The 25066-nt window shown below is 33.2% G+C and overlaps 1 protein-coding gene across 1 annotated transcript in view; it reads left to right on the forward strand.

Moving 5' to 3' along the window:
* ROBO2 (roundabout guidance receptor 2) overlaps window positions 1-25066 on the forward strand; it is a gene marked incomplete at its 3' end in the record, with an annotated part of 583090 nt that overhangs the window by 460998 nt on the left and 97026 nt on the right. The window contains exons 8-11 of the mRNA XM_080696485.1: window positions 10849-10973; window positions 13883-14054; window positions 19040-19245; window positions 24416-24497. Coding sequence (XP_080552611.1) covers window positions 10849-10973; window positions 13883-14054; window positions 19040-19245; window positions 24416-24497 — 585 coding nt within the window. The remainder of the gene's footprint in view (window positions 1-10848; window positions 10974-13882; window positions 14055-19039; window positions 19246-24415; window positions 24498-25066) is intronic.

Consider the following 25066-nt stretch of genomic DNA (forward strand, 5'->3'; position numbering starts at 1 on the left):
CAGGTATATTAGTTTTGCTGCATTAAAATAAATGACCACAAACTGAGACATTTAAGACAACATTCATTTCATAGGTAAAAGTTCTATAGTTAGACAGGCACAAAGAGGTTTTCTGCTTAGGGTTTCACAGGTCAAAATTAAGGTATAGACTAGCCTAAGCTCTTCTCTGGAAACTTTCCAAAAGGATTCACTTCAAATTTTATTTAGGTTGATGGCAGAATAAAGTTCCATCAAGTCCCCATTTCCTTGGCTTCTGGCCAGACTCACTCGGTTTTAGGGGCTGTTTTGCAGCCTTCATACCTGGCCTACAGAGCCTTCAAAGACAGCAGTGGTACCTTGAATCCTGCCTGGGTTTGCTCTGTATCTCTCTGAGGTCTTCTTTTGGTATCAACTAGAGAAAATGCCCTTATTTAAAGGTCTCACATGATTAGGTTAAATCTACCTGATTAATCTTCCTGTCATAAGGTCAACTGATTATTAACCTAAATTATATCTTCAAAATCCCTTTTGTTACATAACATAATTAGGGAAGTACTCCAGGAAGGGAAGGCCATGAAGGTCACTCTGGAATTCTGCCAACCACAGTTGACTTGGCTTTTTCATTCTTTAAATGCATTTTCCTCTGCCTTCTGAATTTTATTATTTTTCTGCATCATCGTGTCTCTATTGCCCAAGTCTCACTTTTTACTCTAGATCATGATCAAAGGATCAAGTAATGGGGGGGCTATTGTAATACTGACGGGCCATTTGTGGAAAGAATTGATAGAGGACCAAGGCTAGTTATATTGGCATAGCAGATTTCTCCATTCTTTTTCAGGCTTGACTGTATTAGGTAGTGTTATTTTATAGATTTTTATTGGCGTTTATGGTAGTTTTGCATATTATTTGTTTTCTTATATTCAAGAGAGAAAAATAAAGCTATAACCCTTTACTCTAAAATCTCAAACTACCAGAAAATTTAAATCTTATTCATTTTAGCATCTTTCCACATAGGAATGAAATATATATAAAATAATTTAAATTATTACTTAAATTTAAGGCACCACAAGTATTGAATATCATAATAATGTAAATGCTTTGGCCTCAAACTGCACTGTGAGATGAGTGCTCTGGCATTTCACAGCCAGGCATGATGGCATAGCCTTGGGCATGCTTAGGATATTGGGAGCACTTGGGAGACTGAGAAAGGAAGGTGACATGTTTGAGGCCAGCCTCAGCAACTTAGCGAAGCCATATTTTAAAATAAAAATATTAAATAGAGCTAGGTGTCTAGCTCACAGTTAGAACATCCCTGGCTTCAATCCCAAATACTTAAAAAATATATTTTACAATTTGTAGATGTGTATAGTTAGAATAAATCTTTGTAACTTTTGAGTCACACTTTTAAAGAAAATTAAAACTTTTATTTTTATAAGTTATGTTTTTATAATTTATATTTTATAATTTATAGACATAAATGTCATGCTACATTTGCTGTATACTGTAAAATATATTATGATATGCATTATACTCTAATATATATTATGATATCCATTAAAACCGAGTCTTATATGTATGACACTTGAACAACTGCACTATTTATTTAAACATATTAAAGGTGACTCAAAGGACCGGTACATAATTCTATTCATTAAAAATGTATAAACTGGTAAATTAAATTAAATTAAATTTTGAACTAAATATATTTGCATGCCTTTTAATGCCTCTCTCCATGTATTGCTTCCCGGATTTATTGGTGATATTATTTCCATCAAACCTACAAAATTATTAGTTCTTTATCAGTAAATACATTGTTGTATTAATCTTTCTGCTGCCTCCAGGTCTAGCTAGCACAACACTTACATGTGGTAGGGGCATGCCAAGTGTTGGTGCAGTTAATTGATGCACACATATGCATACATAGGTAATATTCGCCCCGAAAATGTTTATGCAAGCAGCTTTAAATAGTGCTATAAAATGATGAAGCAACATTAATGGTAACAGGCCAATCACATATTCCTCATTCTGCTAGTAGGAGATAATATACAACAAAAAGAAGGAACTAATGAGTAAGGATGGTGCCTTACTAAGCGTGTAATTAATGTTATTAAGAAACATTGCAGTTGCATATTAAAATTTTGTTAACTAAGCAACCCTTCAGCATCAGTACATTTGTTCCTGGATTGCAGTATCTTTTTTCTTTTTCTGATTGGCATCTTCATGCAGTCTTTTTCTAAAAAAAATGAGATAATGGGCTGGGATCAGCCTTCCTGGTTTAGCAGGAATGCTGACTTGACAGTTCTGGCAAGTTGACAGGTTAAGTGAGTGAAAATGGATGTCTTGTCTCACCACTTACTTAAGAGCCATTTTTTTAAGGCATAGTTTTCCTCTCCCACTCCCATCATTATGACCCCTTCTAACCCACATAGGAGAAGTCTGGTTTTCCTAATTTAAGAATTTGGAACCTTAAGTGGGTTTTTTCACCACCCTTTAAATTATTCTCCTTTTACTCATCAAAGATGAGACCATTTCTTTAGGAATAAAATGGATGTTGTCTTCCTAACTAATTGATTAATTTTAAAGTAATATTATTTTACTTGCAAATTAATTATTCTTTTAAAACAACAAAATTTAATTATATTTTCCAGTATTTTAATTAGGAAGTAGGTAGAAGAGCAAATATACCCACTGGTAAAGGACAGAATAATATGGAAAAATAATATTTAGATGTTCAGAATTTGATTAAAATGTTGAGAATTTTTTTTAACTTATAGCTTTTGAATAATTCAAAAGTTGAATTGAACCTTGCAATTTGAGTAAGGAATGATACTCTGTCCTCATCTATAATTAAGTAAATCTGTTTTAATAATCTGAAACATTATAAAGCTTAAATTTTTATAAATATGCTCAATTTATTTATATTATGAATTAGCTATTCTATTAATTGCAATGTAGAAACATTTAAACATTACAAAAGTAAAGAAGATTTTGTGACACCAGGAAAGAACCTCCACGTGGAAAAAATGCACATTTCCACTAACATGATCCTAAAAATGCAGAATGACCTAGATTGTGAGTGGTGACAAAGAAGGCAGGTAAGAATAATGGAGTATTAGCACAGTCTGGGAAGCTTTTATTTCTAACAGAATACCTGTATTTTTCTTCTCTGTGAGAAACAATCTCTCACGCTTCTTACCTTCTGTTTAATGTTAAAATAATCAAATTCATTTCCTTCCCCTTTTCCCCAACCTTTCCCTACCTGGCTCCTACCTTTTGCTTTCTGTAGAACTGCTTTCAAGGTGCTACGTGTGGCCATTGAGAAGGCCACTTACATTTTTTTTTTTTATGATGGTGATAGGTAACAATTGGCTAACTTTATTGCCTACTTTACTCATCAGATTTCAGTAATTGAGAGTGATTTGGGAGATATCCAATATTATATGAACCCTCTAAACCTGTGGTCTTCCCACAGTAAATAAATTCTGGAAGAATAATTTTAAACTGTAGAAAGTAGTAGATGCATAAAAGCAACATGTCCTTACTAATAAGGGATCAAATGTTATTTGCATTGTTATATGAGGTCTTTGAGAAGTCTAGAATATAATATGAAAGCTAACCATATGAAGAACTTAAGGACTCTGATTCATTATAGCCAATCTATTTTCCTTGATAGTTTACTTTACTTTTTCATATTAATAGAAGCAGTAAATCATTTAATATTTTTGTTTTTAATTTTTATATAAAAAGCATATAAATGTATATAAACACATATATGTCTATATACTTACGCATATACGTATATATAAAACATATAAATGTATGTCTGTATATATGTATACATGCATATATGTGTGAATATATATTTATAATTGAGGTAAAACAACTATAGTTGAAAGAGTTTGATGTTAGCATATTACTAAGAAATATTTTTTAATATTAGCAACAAGTTACTGACTGGGGAAAAACAAGTACATCACTCATCTAGAAGAGCAATTGTCATGGATTTATATTCATTGATAATGATGACACAAATAAAATGTATTAAATGGGCTTTATAGAAATGATTACTTTAAATCCTATATCACTAATTTATATTTTCCATTACAAATGCAGTGCTTCTTCTGAGATGCTTCAAATCGAATATTTTATGACATTTTTACATCTCAATATTAAGATAAATTATTTCAAAAACGAGTGGAATGTTAAGTAGTACAAATTAAATATAATTAAATAAATTGAAAAACAACCATTCTATTTATAAATTCAACAAACATTTCTGACTTTTGGTGTAACTTGCACTGTAATAAAATGACTTCTCACTGAGTCTCCACAGTAGAGCAAGCCTACTATATAACAGTTTTGTAGGAACCTCCTCTAGGACTGATTGCTACAAAATGCCTCTCTCTCTCTCTCTCTCTCTCTCTCTCTCTCTCTCTCTCTCTCTCTCTCTCTCTCTCTTATATATATATTTCTCTGGAATGGTTGCCTCTGATTTACTGTCATATCCTTGGTGTAAGGTCACTCTAGAGAAGTCTATGTCCAAATTAGTTAGGAGTTGTTTTTAAATCAAACATTATATATATATTTTGATAAAATAATACATACATGCAAAATATGTATAAACAAACTAATCCAATTTACTACAAATACCGTCACTAGTAGAAATGTGTCAGAAAAGCTTCAGGATAATGAAGTGGAAAAAATATTGAATATTTGCTATAGATCAATTCTTTAAAACAAATCTCGTCCAGGCATTCATTTAGAATTCACGATTTGGAGCTTTTCTGGACCAAATAGAGACAGTGTTTCAATGCTAAATGATAGATAACACTGCACACAAATAAGGCTTACAACTGAACTGAGGAAGTGAGACAGAGAAGCACAGATTGGGGAAAATAGAAAAAGTAAGGCATTGCAAGCAAAGGCAAGTGCCTTAAATTGGAAAGAAAACACAAGGCAAGTCCAAGGTCAAAGTATTAGCAGGTTGACCTTTGTGGACAAAGTGGATCAAAGGATAATGGATGTAAGGATGGTGTAACCACATGCATAGAAATCCTTAAAAATAGACTGGGCTGCCCAATCTCGGAGTTTGTTCAGCAACAAATGAGTGTCAGGATAGTAAACTCCTGGGTCAGTTTATAGAAGCCAAAATGTGACATGGAGAATCATTTGCAAGCATTGCATTGTAGGGCTTTATTACCATGTAATGAAAAGCTCTGTAGATTTTTAAAGCAAGAGTGACTTAAAGACTTATAAAAGGTTGTTCTTACAGGTAGCATAGAAAGAACTAGATTATGGATGTTTTGCTACTATAATAGTAAAAGAAACTATTCAGGAAAAGCATGCTACAACATTTTTCAAATGCTGTACCATACAAAAAATCATTATCTAAAATCCTTAGTGTTCTGTTTGATACTGGATATGACAAATGCACAATTAATATAATTGTAATTTGAAGTGGACCAAATTAAACCAGCAGCTCGATATTTAATCAGCCCAATTATGGCATTGGAATAGACCAAAAGTCAAACTTGTTCTCCAGTCAAACATTTTTAACTTTATGAAACTTGTTCGACCTTTATAAGCTTCAGTTTACTGGTCACTACATCATCATGGCAGTAATTAAGACATAAGTTTTTTTTAATAAAGTAATGCCTGCTAAGGTTTTAACAGTGTTCATAGGAGGAGCTCCAGATGAAGAAGAAACCAGAGATGAGCAAATAAAGTGACCTAACTGAGGGAGAAATGGAAATTCCCTAATGTACATTATGTATGTTCATAAACATCAGAGTCAATCACTAAGCCAAACATGAGAAGGAGGGATGGGGGAAGAAATGGGGTGAGGACTGAAGAAGGGCTAAATGAGTGATGTGTGCTTATATGCCTCTACCATTTTGTACTGCATTAAGATATATAACTACAATGCACCAATAGAAAAATTTAAAAAGCATATACCCAGCTTAATAAATACTGGATAAATGTTAATTATTATCATTGTATTCAACAATTTGTGACTAAGCAAATCTTTAACTCAAAAGATGGAAGGGATTGCTGCTTAACTATGCTTATAGAATATATTAACATTTAATAAGCAAATGAGATTTCAAAACTGTTTTCTACTTGAGTTTGTCAAAAAGTTTAAAATATTTATTATTACAAAATCAAAAGTTGATTCATCCAGGCATGAAATTACACCCAAAGAAAGGAAGCAGCTGAGTGAGTCTGTAACCACCCTGTATCACATATTAATGTACCTAACCACTGCATGACTATCTCCATGTTAATGCCTGCCATAGGAAGTCATATTTTCCTGTAGAAACAACTTGGACATGATGTGATTAACCTTTAAGGTCCCCCCTCCTCATCTCAAAGCCCCCCTCATGCTTGGCCTCTGCTTCCCACTCATGTTCAGCCATCTGATTTCCATATCACCCACTCATTCTCACCAGAATCCATTAGCATAACAGAGCTGTCGCATGACTTTGATTGAAGCCAGCTTGGGCTGAATGCAGTATCAAAGCATAATTTAGCAGAAATCAAATCTAATTTACTGTGCCTTGTATTTAAATTCTCAAAACACAGTTTCAGGAGCACCGGGGTAAACTTCTAATCTTAATTAACCTTTTTATATTTGAGTTACTTCCCTGAAAATGACACAATGGACTTTCTCATGGGTCTATTGTTTTCTAACTTGTGTTGATTAAACACTGAATTCTGCCATTCTGTGGGCTTCATGTCATCTCTTCTTATGGCAAAAGCGATAAGGTAAAATCACTTGACAAATTAAGCAAGTGCATTATTCCATCATTTACAAGAATTTTGTAGAATGTTTTCAGATTTTAGAGGATAAATATCTATTTTATAGTCATCTGTCTTACAAACTACACAGGAGAATTTACATTTTCATAACTAGCATATTCTTCTGGACTTTATAACTCAAATCTCTTTAATTCACATTGAGTTTAAGTGTGGGTTTTGAATTGTCATCTTGAGGACCTAATTGTGGTTTTATTTTATATTTAATGAGAGTGATTGCAGAAAATTCATTTTATGGATAACACCCTTTGTGCTGTTGTGCAGTGTCAATGAAACACCAGCCCTGTCTCCTCTCTCCCATTTATACCATCAGCCAAGTACTGCCTTTTAAAAGCATTTTCCCTGCCACCTGGCAGAAATTCTGAAACAGTGGAGCATTATCAGAAGAATTATTGTTGTAGCTTTTCATTTTAAAAGCTCAAAAATAAATTCTTTCAGCTGATATCCTCTCACAGAAGATTGCAATATAGATCTTGGGCAGAGAAAGAGAGTCTGCAAAAGTAAAAGTGATTGTTGCAATTTGTTTTGTTGGCCTGACTTCAGGTGAAAATAAGACAAAGGTTTTCAAAGACTCGTGCAGTTTACATGTTTTGCTTTGTTAAATTACTTGAACAAGTTTAGTTTCTCATTTTAAAAAATGATTAAAATAATTTTAGTTTCATTGACATGCACGAAGCTTAAGTTCTAGTGGAAAGAAGTAATAGGATATGTGTAATTTTAATAACCTAGAGTATAATTACAGTGTAAATATACACAGGTGACAGTAGCTTTGTTGGTGGTCTTTAAAAACTTTAGAGCTGGAAAAAAATTCAAAAAATTATGATTTTCTGGTTTTAAATTATTAATCTATCAGTGATAAATATTGTGTTGTGATATTAACAAATTACTCTGTCCTTTAGGAATTCCAATAAAAGATTTTCTTTAGATATAATTATGAATAGTAATTCTTAAAAGTATATTCTATCCCAACTTGCTAAGCTCGTGTGGCTGTTTGCCTTTGTCTTTTCCATAATTTCCAAGCACTGTCTACATTGCTTTCAGATCATTCTTTCCAAAACACAAATCCAATTACATACTTTTGGAAAAGCATCTTTGAAAATGTTTTAATTAAAAATTCTTGTCATTAAAACCTTTGGAAAGGTCTTAAAACTTTTAAGGTACAATTTTAAATTCAGTCACATAAATTATATGGCTCTCTGTATACCAAGACTATGAATCAGATTGTTTTATTTTCAAAATACTCTATCTTCATCTACCAAATCTAGTTTCACAGTTCTGCTCTATGTTCTACTGCTCTCTGGGCCAAGTGACCTTACTCCTCTTCATCTGGAGATCTCTTATGCTTTAAAACACAGCTAAAATATAGCCATCTACGGGCACCTAGGTTTTCCTCACCCCTTGGTTTAATTTGGTTCTGATCTATTCTTTCTTTTCTTCCTCCTGCCCTCTGCATTTTTCATTTCTATACAAATCATTATCTTCTGTATTCATTTTTTTATGTATTACTTAAAGTTTCTGTGATAGGACCAGAACCATTTTTCATTTGGCTTCCTACCCCCTGTTCCAAACAGAAAAGCATAGAATTTGTAGCCACTCGACACCTTGTAAGTGAATCCTCTCAGTAAAGTGGATACACAGACATGTTCAATTGCTAGTTCTTAGCAACTGTGATAAAACTAGGATGAGGATTTCAAAACCACTTTGCAAATTCACTCATTTAAAAACATGTTCAGCCGGGTGTGGTGGTGCACGCTTGTAATCCCCGCTCTTGGGAGATGGAGGCAGGAGGATCGCGCAGGTTCAAAGCCATCTGTGCTGGCTTAAGAGACCCTGTTTCCAAATAAAAAGTATAAAAATAGGTCTGAGAGTGTATCCCAGAGGTAGAAGGGTTTCCAGGAACCCAATTACCACACACACACACACACACACACACACACACACACACACAAACATGTTCAAAAGTTTGAAAATTCAAGGTAATCTACAGATCTACCTAAATTATAAATAGCAATAAATAGGTAGGTGGTAGGTAGAATAATTTGCTTAAAGCTGTATGTTTTCATTGATTTAATTTATGTTCTATTTGGTTATTTCAGTCACATAAACCACACTCTGATTAAGCAAATCCATAAATCTGGATTCTCCATACTATTAGAATAAGTCATCTGTTATCTATAGTTATAGAAAAATTTTCATTTAGTAGATTTATTCCTCTGTCCCTGGGGTATATGTTGGCTGTGTTAAATTAGGGACAGGAAAATAAAATATAAAAACTCAATACTAATTAGTCAATACAAATCTCATGGAATTTTTGGAGAAAAATGCCACTGCTTTCTCAATGATAGGATTATTATTCAGATGAATAACTGGTTTTATGTTTGGGGCTACTCTGCATTTGCCCCCTTCTTGGATCTGTATCTATGCACTTCAGAAGATTGAAAGAATTCTATTGGAAAATGGTAATTGTTAGTTTCTTGGAGTCTACATTTCAGGATTGTTGCCATGTACCCCAGTTTCTACAAATTAAAGTTGATTTTAATACTATTTTCTTGGTCTTAGTTTTCTAGCATAAGCAAGCAATAATAGTAGAAATACATGTTTACAAAAGTCATGGGATACATATGGTATTTTCTGTTCAAGGGAAGTGGGTTTGCATTTGAAGATATTCTTGTGAAAGCTTCCAATCAGACTGTTTCCTGTCTTGTCTCTCGTGTTAGGCTCCCATGTTCCTCTGAGCTATTTTACGATTTTACCCCGGTGCCTCTCTTTCCTTTGCTATTAGAATTTATCATATATTTGTCTCATTACCTTCACCTACAAAATTTTACTAGCTTCTAACCAGACTGAGTACTTTATTGACTCAACATGGCTTTCCAACCCCATTAGAGGGTTAAAACTTCCCAAAGCCCCGTTTTGTCATGACTCAGCCAGCAGAAAAATTTCAGTGTGGCTTCTAAGGCTCCCTGTGATGTCATGATATTTCCATAATTAGGCTCTCCCTTTCTGCTAGATCACACACACTTATGTTGGATGTATTCTGGCCTCTTCTACTTTGCTCAGTAAATGCCTTGCTTGGTTTTGTTTATTATTTAACTTATACAAGTGCTGCCCTTTTCTTTACCAAAGCTCCTGTAGAGCCCATTTACCACACAGAACCTTTCAAAATCACAACGGTATAGGATCCCTCTGTTGTGAAGTCCTGGCACTCTGACAATACGTACTGCAACTAAATTGGTCCTCTCTTGTGCTCAGAGAGGACCTCAATCATGCACTTTCTAGAGTCTTGGATAATTATTAGTTTGGGTTTTTATTATTATTATCATATTTTTCTTATTTTTTCCATTAGACTATGAACTCCTTGATGACTGTGAGATAGAGCTTTGTAACTTTTCATATGTTTAGTACACAGTAGAACATAGCAATTGCCTGATTATTGCTTATCTAGCTAGATGAAATTAACTAAGCCAAAGTATTTTGATATATATTGATATAGATATTGTTAGTTACCTTTATATGTTACTCCAATCTTAAATGCTTCAGTGTCTTTAACCCTTTAAATCTTGAAGTCTAGAATATAAACTTTTTTATGATAGAAATTTTATTCTTTGTCTTCTGATATTTCTGTGCCTCATGCAATGTCTTAGAGTCATCATAAAAAATTATTTGCCAGTAAATCAGTTCTAAAGGAAAGAGATCATTGTGTAAGAAAGTGATTTTTCATCCTTATCTATTTAAAAAGCAGAACCAAATTGAGAAATAATATTTCCTAAAAATTTAGCATCATAAGAAATCTATTTTCCTCTACAAGTAGATAAGGTACAGTCTTATAATTTACAACATGTAAAATATAGCTGCTAATAAGTTTCTTCACAGTTGATATAGTGTTCTTCTCCTTTCCCATGGTATTTTGAGAAATGCATACAAATAAGTAAAGATGCTGTAGCCTCCCTCTGGCACTGAGCTCTCCTCCTCCAGCCAGATTTTCTCTTTGATGTGTTTTTCTTTGACAATGGTTGATATTTACACACACTTTCTTTTCCTTTTAAATTATAGCTCCTCCACAATTTGTGGTTAGGCCAAGAGATCAGATTGTCGCTCAAGGTCGAACAGTGACATTTCCCTGTGAAACTAAAGGAAACCCACAGCCAGCCGTTTTTTGGCAGAAAGAAGGCAGCCAGGTGAGTGTGAGTCTTGACTGCTCCCTTGTGACTTGTCTGAACCTCTCCTGTTCTGGGTGCTCCCCATAGCTTTCCTTGCCTCCATTGTTATCAGATTGTGAACTTGTTTTATCAAAGACACAATGAATCTGAAATAAGTGAAGGTCAGATATTCTAGTACATTATGTTTTTTCACTCATGCTATTCTTTAAGTTATATATCTATCTTATATGGGGTAGAAATAAAAATGTATTACAAAGTTATTTGTTGTATAAAATTCCAGCCAAGCCTACATTGCTGCTTAAAATCTCTAAAAGTACAGTTGATTTTCTTTCCTGCATTGAGTCACAGTGTAAGATTGAATTAGAACATATAAAGTGCTTAGAACTCTCCCCAGCACATGAAAAATAATCAAAATTATTTCCAATATCAATTGGCCCAGAATCCAGTATCAACCCACTCTTAGATGGGCAGTATTAATAATTTTTTAAAAAATAATCAATTTAGTCATGTTTCCATTTAAGAGTACAAGAAATATTTTCTTTCATTGTCCTGTCCATATTTCTTCACAGTAAGGTCCAAAGGAGTAATATATTATGTAACAGAAGGAGCCAACACCTATCTTGTCTTTGCTGTGCTCTTTTTGGGCAATGTAACCTTTCTTTCAATGTAACATGTCATTCCTGAGATATTATTGCTAAGGGTTACACAAAATGTTCAATTAGCTACTTTGATTTGTTTATACTCTTAGGTATAGTTTGCTTCTATTAACTAATCTCCTGCTATCATCTTTAGAGGGAGAGAGAGAAATTGAGAACAAAAGAGAAGTGCTGGAGCAAACTATAAAATTCTAAATCATGAATTAAGATATTAGGAAAAATAAATTGGTCTTTCTATCTCCACTATTCAATTTTTACAGTGATCTATGACTACCTATCAGTGGAAAGTGTCAAGAGCCTAGATTTAATGGTCCGTATTCCTCAATATGTGCTGATAATTCCAATTAGTACTAACAGGGCACCCAGACACTGCAAGCAAGAAGAGGCCTGTAGAATTTCTGGTTTCTGCTTGCAATCAATTTTTCTTTGCCTCTGTCATACAAGCAGAGAGTAGAGATGATAGGTTAACCTCAATCAAATGCCATTTTCCATGTCAACAAATCATTTAGAAGGTGGACTGATATTACATTGTAGAGGAAGAGAGCCCAGGGAGAATTAGCCCATCTGATGAATTAGTGCTATGTAAATTAGTGTTCTAATGGCTAATTGTAGGAAAGTGAACACTTTCAGTTATTGTATCATTTTTCAAGCAGATTTAGAATTTAGACCCTTCTCTTTTAGATGGTTATTTCTGTAATATATTTGCATTCCACTGGAGGTTCAGCTTGTTCTCAAATTTAATCTCATAGATATGAAAATATCTAGTTTTAAGTAGTAATACACATGTCAGAAGAGGGCCATAGTATTTTGAAATTATATTCTTGACATGCTAGCAAACATCCATCGTTTTAGAAGGAGTTTAATAACATGGTAATGTTTATGTAAAGTGGGCTTATAGTGTCACACTTGAATCTAATAAAGTGGACATCCATCATGTTGCAATAAAGAGAAGAGCTTCTAATTAAAGTAGGACATCATTTGTAGGATTAAAGTCATTTAGTGTAATTGAAAAGTGTTAATACCCTATTTTATCCTCTTCCATTGGTATTACTTCAAGGGTAAAAACATTTTAAGGTGAAAATGTGTCTTGTGCCTTTAATTGAATGTTATTACCTCCTGATTGCAACTTATTGAAACTGTTTAATTACAAACCTGGAAAATTAATTACTATATAGAGAAACAGATCCCAGAGGGTTATAATGTTCTTTTTATAAGTAAATAGAACATAAAAATTGATATGTCCTTATTTATAATCCATGTTGGAAACATTCCTCAATATGATTTATTATACCTAAACATTTTTCTTAATTGAATAATAGTAAAGCAACATAGGCCATCCAAATTAATGTTACTGTTCTCATCTATGAACTTTTAACATTTGTGATTAGACTCTAGGAAATAATAGGATTTAATGAAATATATAGTTTTTTATAAAAAAAAGTAATGCTCTGACCTTTTTTGAGATAAACATGCATAACTCAGAGCAAGTCTACATCTTTCTTTTTATTTGCACATATGGCTTTATTTTGCTTAGAAGTAGCATTTGTTCATAGGTCTTATGGAAGTGCTTAGGATTTGCAAAAACTTTATAGAAGTAGATTCTGCACTCAATCTACTGCTATAGATTGTGTCTGTCCCAGTTACAAATGTTTTTGAACACTTTTAGAACCAATTCTTTTTCCTAAGATATCCCAAATGATCAGTATTAATAGCAATTATATTTTACATCTTCATTACTGTGCAGCTTAGAGAACATGCACATGGTTAATGTGATACTCTAGAGGCTCTCAGTTGTCTTAAGAGTTCTCATGAGCATTGTTCTGCCCATTTTATTTATGGGTAAACCGTGTTTCAAAGATTTAAGTAATTAGCAGAAAGGAAGAGACTAAATGATTGAGATAAGGAAATGTTAATCACTCTCATTAATCTGTACACTTCATATACATGTGTTGAAAAGTTACTCTGTACCCCCTAAAGATGGACAGCTATTATATGATAATCATAACTTTAAAGTTTTGTAAAAAACACAATTGAAAAAGCACAGATGATTGTTATTCAACTGGATCATGCAGACTTCAGAGAGCTCAGCGCATGATTTGGAAAAAGTTTCTCAGTTAAACCCACTAAGTAGCATCCAATCATTTTGGTACAGGTTTTTAAGTCTCTACATTTTCTTTTTCTAACCCTATACCCATACTTATAATAATTTTTAACATAACTTTTCTTCTCAGCATGTAACAAATATTGATGTGATTATGTTTGTTCTTGCAGAATTTACTTTTCCCAAACCAACCCCAACAGCCCAACAGTAGATGTTCAGTGTCGCCCACTGGAGACCTCACAATCACTAACATTCAGCGGTCTGATGCTGGATACTACATCTGCCAGGCCTTAACTGTGGCAGGAAGCATTTTAGCAAAAGCTCAACTGGAGGTTACTGATGGTGCGGTATTGTTATTAAATGTGTTTTATGAAAATAATGACTTATTATAGGATACACCTTAGTCTTACAGAATTTTCTGATTAAAAATCTTTTTTTTTTTTTTTGTGGTACCTGGGGTGGAATTCCTCAGGGGCTTTTCTACCTCCGGGCTATAGTCCCAGACCTGTTTTATACTTTATTTGGAAACAGGGTCTCACTAAGTTGCTGGGAGCCTCACTCAGTAGCTGAGGCTGGCTTCGAACCTGTGCGATCTTCCTGTCTCAGCCTTCCAAATGCTGGGATTAGAAGCGTGTGCCAAGATGCCTGGCTTAAAAATCATTTAAATAACTATGAATATTTTAAGTTGAAAATTTTGGTAAAATAACATTTATTAGCTTCTAATTCTACCTGATTTAGTTCCATTTATTTAAAAAATAACATCAATAGTGACTTTTTTAATCTTAAAAAAATAGCAATAACCAGGAATGGGGTTGTATGCTTGTAATCCCAGCTAAGACAGGAGGATTGCGGGTTGATGGCTAGTCTCAGTTATTTAGGAGGCCTTCTGCAATTTAGTGAACCCTATTTCAAAACAAAAAAAAAAAAGAGGGCTAGGGCTGTAGCTCAGAGGTAGAATGCCCCTAGGTTCAATTCCTAGTACTGGGGGGAAAAAAGAGAAAAAAACAAAACAAAACATAGTAATGTATTATTTTCAAAAAATGATACCACAATTACTGGATATACAAAGTTAATCTGTATATATTTATCTAATCTTATGTGGATATGACTGACTTTTTTGGATGTAAATAATTTTATTTTACTGAAAAAGTAGAAGATATCATCTTTAATATTATTAGTGAAACAGAGATCAGTTTTTATTTAGCTAATCTCACTATGGCATCCCATTGACTTTAATTATACATTAATAAGTTAAATTAATTAAATAGCTTCTGAAGTACTGACTGAGTGCTAAAATTATTATTTTTTACTTGCATATATGTACTTTGAATCTTAACTGAGACACTTATCTTCATATTAAAAGTTGAAAGAGAACTGAGTTTTTTATAACATTTTACCAAAATGTTATAAAATAAACTCAGATTGGCAAAAATTGGCAGCTAAGGAAGCTTTGGATATTTTGTGAGCCTCTCAGCATGAATTTATTCCCTACTCTTTGAACTCTTTGATTAAAACATCTTTATTATTGTCTTATATTTTTTAGCATTTTGTGTTTGTTTTTCTCTAATGCTGTTTTTTTTTTAATATAAGAGTGTTGGACTGTGGTTACTCTGGTTCTTTTCTTTCTGTGCTGGTAAAATTTGATGTGCTTTTACGCACTTCAAATTTACATGTAGATTAAAAGGTCATTTAAAATTAATAGAAAGGCAGTATTTTTTAATATCTGTCCATGGTATGGCCTGATTCAGCATCATGTCAGGAATGGGAATAAATAGAATAGACAAACAGTGGCTGTGAAGACATTGAGTCCTTAATGGCTGCACCTGCTGGTGCTGCAGAGATTTACTGCTATGAGCTGAAAGGAGAAGTCAGGTTCAAGGGTAACAGTGATGAGAAATTCTCCCTTAGATGGGCGAGATCTTGATTCTGCCTACATCCATATTCTTTAAAAAAGACTAAATGCTCATTATAAATCTTTTTAAAGTTCACATATTTTCTTTCAGCAAACATGTCTAGGTACATGTACTTGGAAAAGAAGATATTTGGGCCAAAGCCTAAGGTTTACTTTACATTGCTATAAAACATTTCCAACATAATGCTTAAGACACAGTCTATAACTACTTGTAATATTTTTATAGAAAATAGTTTTTAAATGGTTTAAATGAACAATCGTTATGGAAAAGAAAAACTATAATTGTATGAAGCAAATTGGGTAAGCTAGAAGAGTTATGTGACTGATAAGAGCTCATTAGATGGGTGTATATTGAAAATTATGTCCAATGCAATGAAAAGGAAACCTTTTGAATCTTATGGTAGTTGATATCTCACAGCTAGGCATTCTAGCTCAAAATAGGAGAGTGACAACCAACTTTAAATTTTCTGATGGCTGAGAAGGCTGTGAACATTTTTTTGCAACTAGTCTGAATAGTAATATTATTATATTGATTTTTACTTAAGCAAGCAATCAAAAAGTCAAGATCTTTTTGCAGAAACATTAAATGGAGGTTATGCAGTGATTATTTCAACAGTAAAAAAAAGTAACTTTCAGACCTAAAGACATATACACACACGCACAGAGATACATACACACACAATTATGATAAGTAACCCTAAATATTAAGTTATTACATTGACTGATGACTTCATTTTCTATTCATAGTTTAGATTTTTCAAGTTGGTTAGTGATTTAGTAATATGTAAGCCATAATTTTCATTTTTAACTTACATTCTTTGTATGATCCAAGACAATTTAGAGCCAATAAAATAACATTGTAGAATAAAAATATATATCACATTCAGAGAAACAAGTGATTATTCCACCTATAGTAATGCTAGGGTTACATTTTTGCACTTAGAATAATTTCCTAGGAACACTTAATTCAAGCATTCATATAAGTATTGCTAATGCTGATGAAGGTGCCATGTTGAGTTATAATTTCACTGATTATGAATTGAGCTAAAATGTTTCAATATAATTAGGTTTCAAAATATCTAAAAATCTTCTCTTTAATTCAATGTGTTGTTCATTTTATTTTTTCTGCTCTCTCATTTTTGCTTAGAAAATTAGAAAATTATAATTAAAATTATTCTTGCACAGCCAAAAGAATTTAATACAAGGAGATGAAATGTATTTATAAACTATGCTGATAATAAATGTCACACCACAATCTTATATGAATGCTTTATTGAGGATTTATAATGCATAGTTAGAGAAGACTATGGAGTTGTTCACAGATCACTGGAAACCCTAAATGTTCATTTAAACTTTGACCTTAGTGTCATGGAAGCCTGTGGTCATCTTTCACCCATAACATCCTTGAAACTGAGAATTTCTCTGGCCAGGAGATTTTCAATTACTTTATTGATCAAAGTCATTCAAAAGATGGGTGGGATGCTCATTAAGGGAGTAAAAAAAAAAATAAGTGAGAGAGACAGAAAAAAAAAACTAATGAGGTGACCTTTGGCTATACCTAATGATTTCAGAGATATGAAAACAAAAGCAGGGTATAAAAAGTTATTGGGATTATGTACAGTATTTATTTTGAAACAGGGAAATAACATATTAAATATCTGACAAATATGAAGACCATTTTTGTCCTGAATTTAAGAAAATCATATATTTTGTGTATTGGACTACTAGTTTTGATTCATAAAGAAATTTCATGAACTTTTCAGTTTAAATTTATATTTTCTTAATTATCACCAAATGTGGCAGAATTATTACAATACTAGCCTTCTACTTTCTTTTCTTTTCTTTCTTTAAATGGAAAAATTTGACCAAAAAACTATAAAATAAATGGCTCTAGTTTTGGGTTGTGGGCAACAAATAATTGTTTTATAAGTTTTCATAGGATTTCTAAAATTATTGATATAGTAGATTTTGGTTGATTAGATTCCACAATATCTTTATTTGCAATTGACCTATATAATTACTTCTAATTTAAATTAAAACTGGCTTTCTCATGGTAAGTTCTGAAAGGTCTATAATTTTAATGATTTATTTTACTGATTATATTTTCTAATAATAATTATTAATATAATTAGTAAATTGTCATGCAAACTGTTTTTTATAAATATTGATGGATGAAAGAGTCTAGAACAACAAGAAAAATGACTTTTATGATCGTGTACATTATAATGCAAAAATAATCTTTTCTAAGAAAAAACTCTATTTCTCATAGTAACTATTTTCCAGTTACTAAGCAATAACAAAGATATACCATTCTTTTTTTCCTTTAAGTTAATGGCTTTTAGATACATGTTTTTATGTATTAAATATTATATATAAGCATATATTATAAAATTGTGGACATTACACCAATATTTATGCAGTTATAGACCTTTCTCTTAAGGAAGCCTTCCTTGAAACTTGCTATGCCAGTTTGATTTTGAGGTGATCTTCTAATGAGTTTTATGTGATGCCTTATTTCCAATTAATTTCAATTTTTCATCAACTATTTAAAGAAAGCTGGCATCTACTTATGCTTCTTAAATCATTTTTAAAGAGGTCTGAAGGTACTGAAAATACTATTACAAAACAGTTTTTCATAAGCAAAAACACACTGAAATAAAAGTTTATGAAATTATAAATTTTTTTGCAAATGAATACAGTAATTAAAATATATGCATACACTGAATTTATATAAAAACTATGTTCTAATACCATAAATATAATCTAACTAAATTAGTTTGCCTAATTATATACACCAATTAAATGAAATACTCCAAATTATATGGCTATGATTTGAATGCCTAATGTCATAATTTTGGAAAGAAATTTTTCATAAACTAATATTTTAACATCAACATAAATGTTTCAGCTTATTTCATGTAGCTCACAACTGGTGCCATAATCACTGAACAATGTATTGAACGTATATTTATAATAAAAGAATAAACAAAAGTTTACCTGTAAGTTGCTCCATATGCTTTCTTAAATATGCAAATGAGAATAAAATGAACATTTTCATGAATGAATGCCATAAGCTAGCCATATTTTCATTTTAATATTAATATGACTAAGCTTTGTAGTACAATTGAATTATTCTAGAATGTCAGGATTTATTCCAATATCATTTTATTTATAATGGAGGCAGAGTAAATTATAAACAATAGAATGTCTCAATATAATATATATATATATATATATATATATATATATATATATGCTTTTTTTTGGAAATACATGATAGGTATTATATGTGCAGAGAAAATTATAAGAAGTGTGTTTGGATTTCAGGGTTTTACTGTTCTTTTTAATATCAATGTATCTATACTACCGTATGTCATAGAATTTAAAATATCCTGATTATATCTTTATTCTTCAGTTTTGACAGATAGACCTCCACCCATAATACTACAAGGCCCAGTAAACCAAACACTAGCAGTCGATGGTACAGCCTTACTAAAATGTAAAGCCACGGGTGACCCTCTACCTGTAATTAGCTGGTTAAAGGAGGGATTTACTTTTCTGGGTAGAGATTCAAGAGCGACCATCCAAGAACAAGGAACACTGCAGATTAAGAACTTACGGGTAAGTACTGTTTGGCTTGTATTTGAGTATTCTTAACAAATGTATTACTCTAGGGAAAGACAGTGTGGTCAACCTAAAATCTTATGTCTCAGCCCAACTGCTGTAAATTTTATAATAGGTCATGTTATTTATTTTAACATGATGAGCTGAAACTAGAGCGAGAGGCATGTCCTTATGTTACTCATAAATTCATAACAGACCTGGAATCTTTCTACCCCTGTATTCCATCTCATGTATATGAAATAAGTAAAATTAGAAGTCATAAAGACATCAAGTTAATTATAGTTGTAGGATATATAAATCATTTGAGAGGGACAAATGCTTCTAATTTAACTTTTATTGATAAGATTTTAGGAAAATGTAGGTAAAATTGCTTGGCCAAACAATTATGTAGAAAAAAATAAAAAAGGAATGGAGACTGAGCCCCTACAAGTTATATTTAGATTGTGATAAGAAACTCCTAGGTTTTAGTTGAAGTTGCTCTAAAGTTTATATTTAAAGCTCTGATGAGAATACAACATTGGATTTTGTGGTAGAAAATGATCATTCCTGGAAACCGAAGTGGTGCCTTCTTCAAGGGCAACTCAAAATAATATGTGTTTCTGTTTGTATAATTATAATCTTACTGTTTACAACAGAATCAAAAGTGAGGAGGTTTAAAGTAACACATGGTTATTACCTCACAGCTTCTGTGAGTTAGGAGCATGGCCATGATGACGTGATTGTTGGCAGCATAGAGTTCCTTGTGGCTAATGGATGAACAACCTTAGCTTGCTGCATTTGGCAGGAGGCTGCCTTTAGTCCTTTGCTATGCGGATCTCACTAGTATGAAAGCTTACTTCTCTGTCAGCAAGGAAAAGTCTCCTAGCACGGTGAGCATCACTGTCCTATATAAAAATGTCACAATGAAGGTATCCTAAAACCTTGTGATATTTCATGGGCAGAATAAAGTCCTACGGTCTCACCTGCTCTGAATTCAGCTGAAGGATAATGCAAGATGTGAAAACTAGGTACTTGTCATAATTGGAGACACCAGTCCTCTGCCAGTATATTCAAATCATTAAACTAGTTATACTAAGTGCATCCTCCTGATCCACTTAGCAAGTATTGCACTAAAGCTGAAGCATATATTCTGGTGAACACACTGGAGATGAGAGCCAGAACTAAGTTAGAGTGAAGGAAGCTAATGTAATAGTGCATGAAGAAAACTGATTGAAAATGGTTCAGTGGAAGAGCAATTAGTAGAATCTGGTGCCCAGGTAGAAACTGGAAACTCTGATGAAGAAACAGACAAAACAAAGTAATGCTGCTGAATTTTTGCACTCGGAAGCCAAGGTGGAAGATGAAAATGTTTTATCCTATGTATTTTCAAGTGAGGAAGATTATTCTCTTACAATGGAAATGTATTTAAAATTATAGGTTTATCTATTTGTTTACCAATGTAGCATACAGATATATATTTGCTAAATGAAAGAATGATGTTTTGTAAAAATAAATGTATTTTAATATTTTGGGGGGTTTGTTTTTTGGTGGTACTGGGAGTGGAACCCAGAGGCTTTCTACCTCTAGGATATACTCCCAGACCTGTATTTTATATTTTATTTGGAAACAGAGTCTCAGTTGCTGAGAGGCTCTCTAAGTAGCTGAGCCTGGCTTCGAATCTGTGTGATCCTCCTGTTTCAGCCTCCCAAGCACAGGGATTACAAGCGTGTGCCACCACGCACAGTTTATTTTAATGTTTTAATAAAATTCTTGTGCTTTTAACTTTAATCACAAAGTATAGGTATTAACTATACCTCTAAGTAGAAAAAAAAATATTGCTAAATTCTCTTAAAGAGAAATAAATTAAAGCTAGGCATGGTGGCATACGCTTATAATCCTAGTACTTGGGAAGCTGAGACAGGAAAATCACAGATTCACAACCAGTATCAGCTACTTAGAAAGGCCCTTCACAAATTAGTGAGACCCTGTTTCAAAATAGACAGTAAATAATAGGTCTGGGGTATAGCTTGGAGATAGAGTGCCCCTGAGTTTAATCCCTAGTACCACAAAAGAAAAAAAAATTAATTTGGCATGTTTTTAGTCTTTTTATCTGTCATAAATTATTTAACTTTCTTTTAACATCATGGAAATTATTTAAAAAATGAATGCCAACTCTGCTTGTGTAAATTCTCTCTCTCTCTCTCTCTCTCTCTCTCTTTCTTAACTAAAGGCAGACTTGGGCTGTGGAATTTAAAGCATTTTCACCTAATTGTTGAATTAAAAGGTGTACTTGTATAGTAAAGGTCCCCTAGTAGTGTTTGAAAGATGATGTCAAACTCAAAGCCCCCTGACAGGCTACTGAGCTGTCTCTGAGATGCCAGCTCCTGGAGCCTGTTCTATGGCACAAGAACAAAATCATTTCCATCTCTTCTTAAAGCAACTGATTAAATATAAAATTAGAAGGATGGGAAAAGAAATGAAGCACTCTTGATTAATAAAGACATTATTTAAAGTCATGACAATAAAAGGGAATGTGGTAGCAATAATTGGGGCAAAAGAATCCATGAGATTTAGCAGCGCTATTAATGCATTTGGTATCACTTTGAATCCACTCCAGAGTAAGCACATTGTTGTGTTTTTGTAAGATAACTTTCTCTAAAGAAAGATTAAAATGGGCTTCACTTGTATAGCTGAAAAGTTTTCTACAGGTCATATTCCTTTGTGTCTCACTATTTCTCTTTCAGTACTTAAACCAAGAGGAAAAAAATATGATAATATGATGAATGCTGTGCTCTCATAGTCCAGCTAATTGGTAACTGCATCTGTATCTTTTCAGAAGTAGAATGGTCCAGTACTCATTAAAACCTACCTACCACAGCTAGCATCGGACTGGTGTCTCCACACAATGACAAGGCGCAGCAGTTAGGAGGCATCACCTACCTTCCCTTCTTTTAGCATCCTTTGCACAAAATAACAAGTGCTACATTTTAGTTCAACAGCTATAGTAAAATGCAAATTCTTTTTCTCTTTTGCAGCCCATATTCAAATGAACATACCATTAAAACCTAACCTCCTCGGCTCATTATATTTAGTTTGTGAGTGATGTTACTTAAATGCAAAGATTTCTAATGACTGTAATGTGCGCACAGCCACATTTGAAAGAATTCTCACTCTACAATGGCCTTTCCCATCATTCCTCTGTGTAATAGATGACAATTGCTCCAGGATAATATGGCAAAGAATGACGTGCCAGAGCAATTTGAAACTTAAGTGAGACTGCATAATGATATTTAAAATCAATTAAAACAGCGAAATGGCAGTAGCAGCCGTGCACTAATGACTTACCTGAGAATCCATTGGAATAGCTGGAGTCATCAATACACTAGTATTTTGAACCTGACAGATATAATATTTCATGAACTCCCATATTTTGTCAACAGTTAAGCTCCCATTAATCTTAGAATTTTGATTCTACATTTTCTGACTTGTTCTATTCTCTTTGCTCTTTGATTCTCTTTGTCTCACTTTTATTACATTCAAAAACAAGTACAGTTGTGTGGTGTTTGCAAGTAAGACCCAATACAGTGAAGATTTTTAGGTAATATCTTTTATTGGTCTTGGGGCTCTTTCAAGAAATAATAGCAGAATCTTTTGACTGAGAGAAGACGCTTGATTATATTTTAACTCTTTCTAAGAGTCCTTGGACACTCTTCAATGTATAACAAATCATTTTCCATAATCTCAGAAGGGCACTTTTTTTTTAGTGCTACTGGGGATGGAACCTTCTACCTCTGGGCTACACTCCCAGACCTATTTTATATTTTTTATTTGGAAACAGGGTCTCTTAAGCCAGTGAGGTTGGCTTCGAACCTACATGATCCTCCTGTCTCCGCCTTCCAAGCGCGGGGATTACAAGCATGCACCACCACACTCGGCTGAAGGGCAATTTTTAAATGTTTTTTTTATGTCAAGAGTGGTGTTACATGCCTGTAATCCCAGTACCTGGAAGGCTGAGACAGGAGGATTTTAGGCTTAAGATAAGCCTCGCAACTTAGAATTTTGGCAATGTAGTGAAACTCTATTTCAAAAAAAAAAAAAAATAGGGCTGGGGCTACAGCTCAGAGATAGAATGCATCGGGGTCCAATCCCCAGTACCACACACACAGATACACACATAATAAATGTGTCTTTATTTTATTTTTCTGTCCAGCTTCTACATATGAGAGAAAACATATGACCCTTGTCTTTCTGATCTCACTTAGCATAATATTGTTAAGCTTTATCTATTTTGATGCAAATGACATAACTTTGTTTTTTGTAGTATCCTTTAGTTTTAACTCCATAGGCATGGTTGGTTTGTTTATTAATTATTCAACTTTCTTTTACTCACGGCTACACAAGTATAATTTACATATAAGTGAGTACTGAACTCCTTTAAGGGGAAAGACTACTTCCTATTATTATTATTATTATTATTATTATTATTATTATTATTGTGGTACTGGGGTTCCTGGAAACCCTTCTACCTCCGGGCTACACTCCCAGACCTATTTTTATATTTTTATTTGGAAACAGGGTCTCTTAAGCCAGCAAGGCTGGCTTTGAACCTGCACGATCCTCCTGTCTCTGCCTCCCAAGCACGGGGATTACAAGCATGCGCCACCACGCCCGGCGACTTCCTTTTTTTTAAACAAAATGTAAAAAAGTCTTTCTTTTTCTCCATGATTTTTGAAAAGAAATGAAGTGTGACCCCTCCCCCCTTCCTGGATCCGTCTTATCTATTAAAATATAGTTCAAGAAAGTAAGAACAGCTTTTCATTAATGATGCTGTGTAAGTTTAGAGGATTGTGAATTGTTTCTATTCTTAGTTATCTACAATTAACTCTGACACAGTAAAGCTCTTCCATAAAATGGACTTAAGAGATGAGTAATTACCATGATTCAAGAACAAATGAAATTTATCATGCAAATAATGTCTAATTATAGAAATATAATTTTAAAAAGCAACGTTATGAGCCACATTGTATATATTTATTGTAAGATTGTATGTAGATATATATTTGACTGTAATCTATAATATGGACAGGCAAATGATACATTTTTTAAGAAATAAAATATCACCTAGTTAAGGTTGAATAACTATTCTACATGTTAATGGCATTTTTATTCTTTCCCTTCTCTGCACTAGATTTCTGATACTGGCACCTACACTTGTGTTGCTACAAGTTCAAGTGGGGAGACTTCCTGGAGCGCAGTGCTGGATGTGACAGGTGAGTGTTTGGTGAAGTTTCTTATCAGCAGAAATTTTGAGTCTCTTAATGTGAGCTCATTATTAAATCACAAGTTAAGGAACCATCAAATTTTTAAACTTTGAATGTAGCCAGGTGTGGTGGCGCATGCTTGTAATCAGAACACTTGGAAGACTGAGAGAGGTGATGGCAGGTTCATGGCCAGCCTCAGCTACTTGGGCCTTCCGCAATTTAGTGAGACCCTATTTCAAAATAAAAAAAAACTAAAAAAATAGGGCTGGGGATGTAGCTCAAGGTAGAATGTTCCTGGGTTCAATTTCTGGTACCACACACACACACACACACACACACACACACAATCATTAAAAATTAAAATCTAAGTTTTAACATTCAGTTATCTGAACCAGTTGGCACAATAGCATTGAATGTGTAAACTTTAACACACGTGTCCTTGATAACATTATTTTATTTCCTCTGGAAGTGCCAACAGTTCTATTGATCCTGTGTGAAGTAAACATTTATGTTTATCAACATGTAAGAAAAGCAGATATTCACTTATATACTGCTCATTTTTGAAGACAAATTGCTAA

Source organism: Muscardinus avellanarius (assembly GCF_963383645.1).
Source record: "Muscardinus avellanarius genome assembly, chromosome: 5".
NCBI lineage: Eukaryota > Metazoa > Chordata > Mammalia > Rodentia > Gliridae > Muscardinus > Muscardinus avellanarius.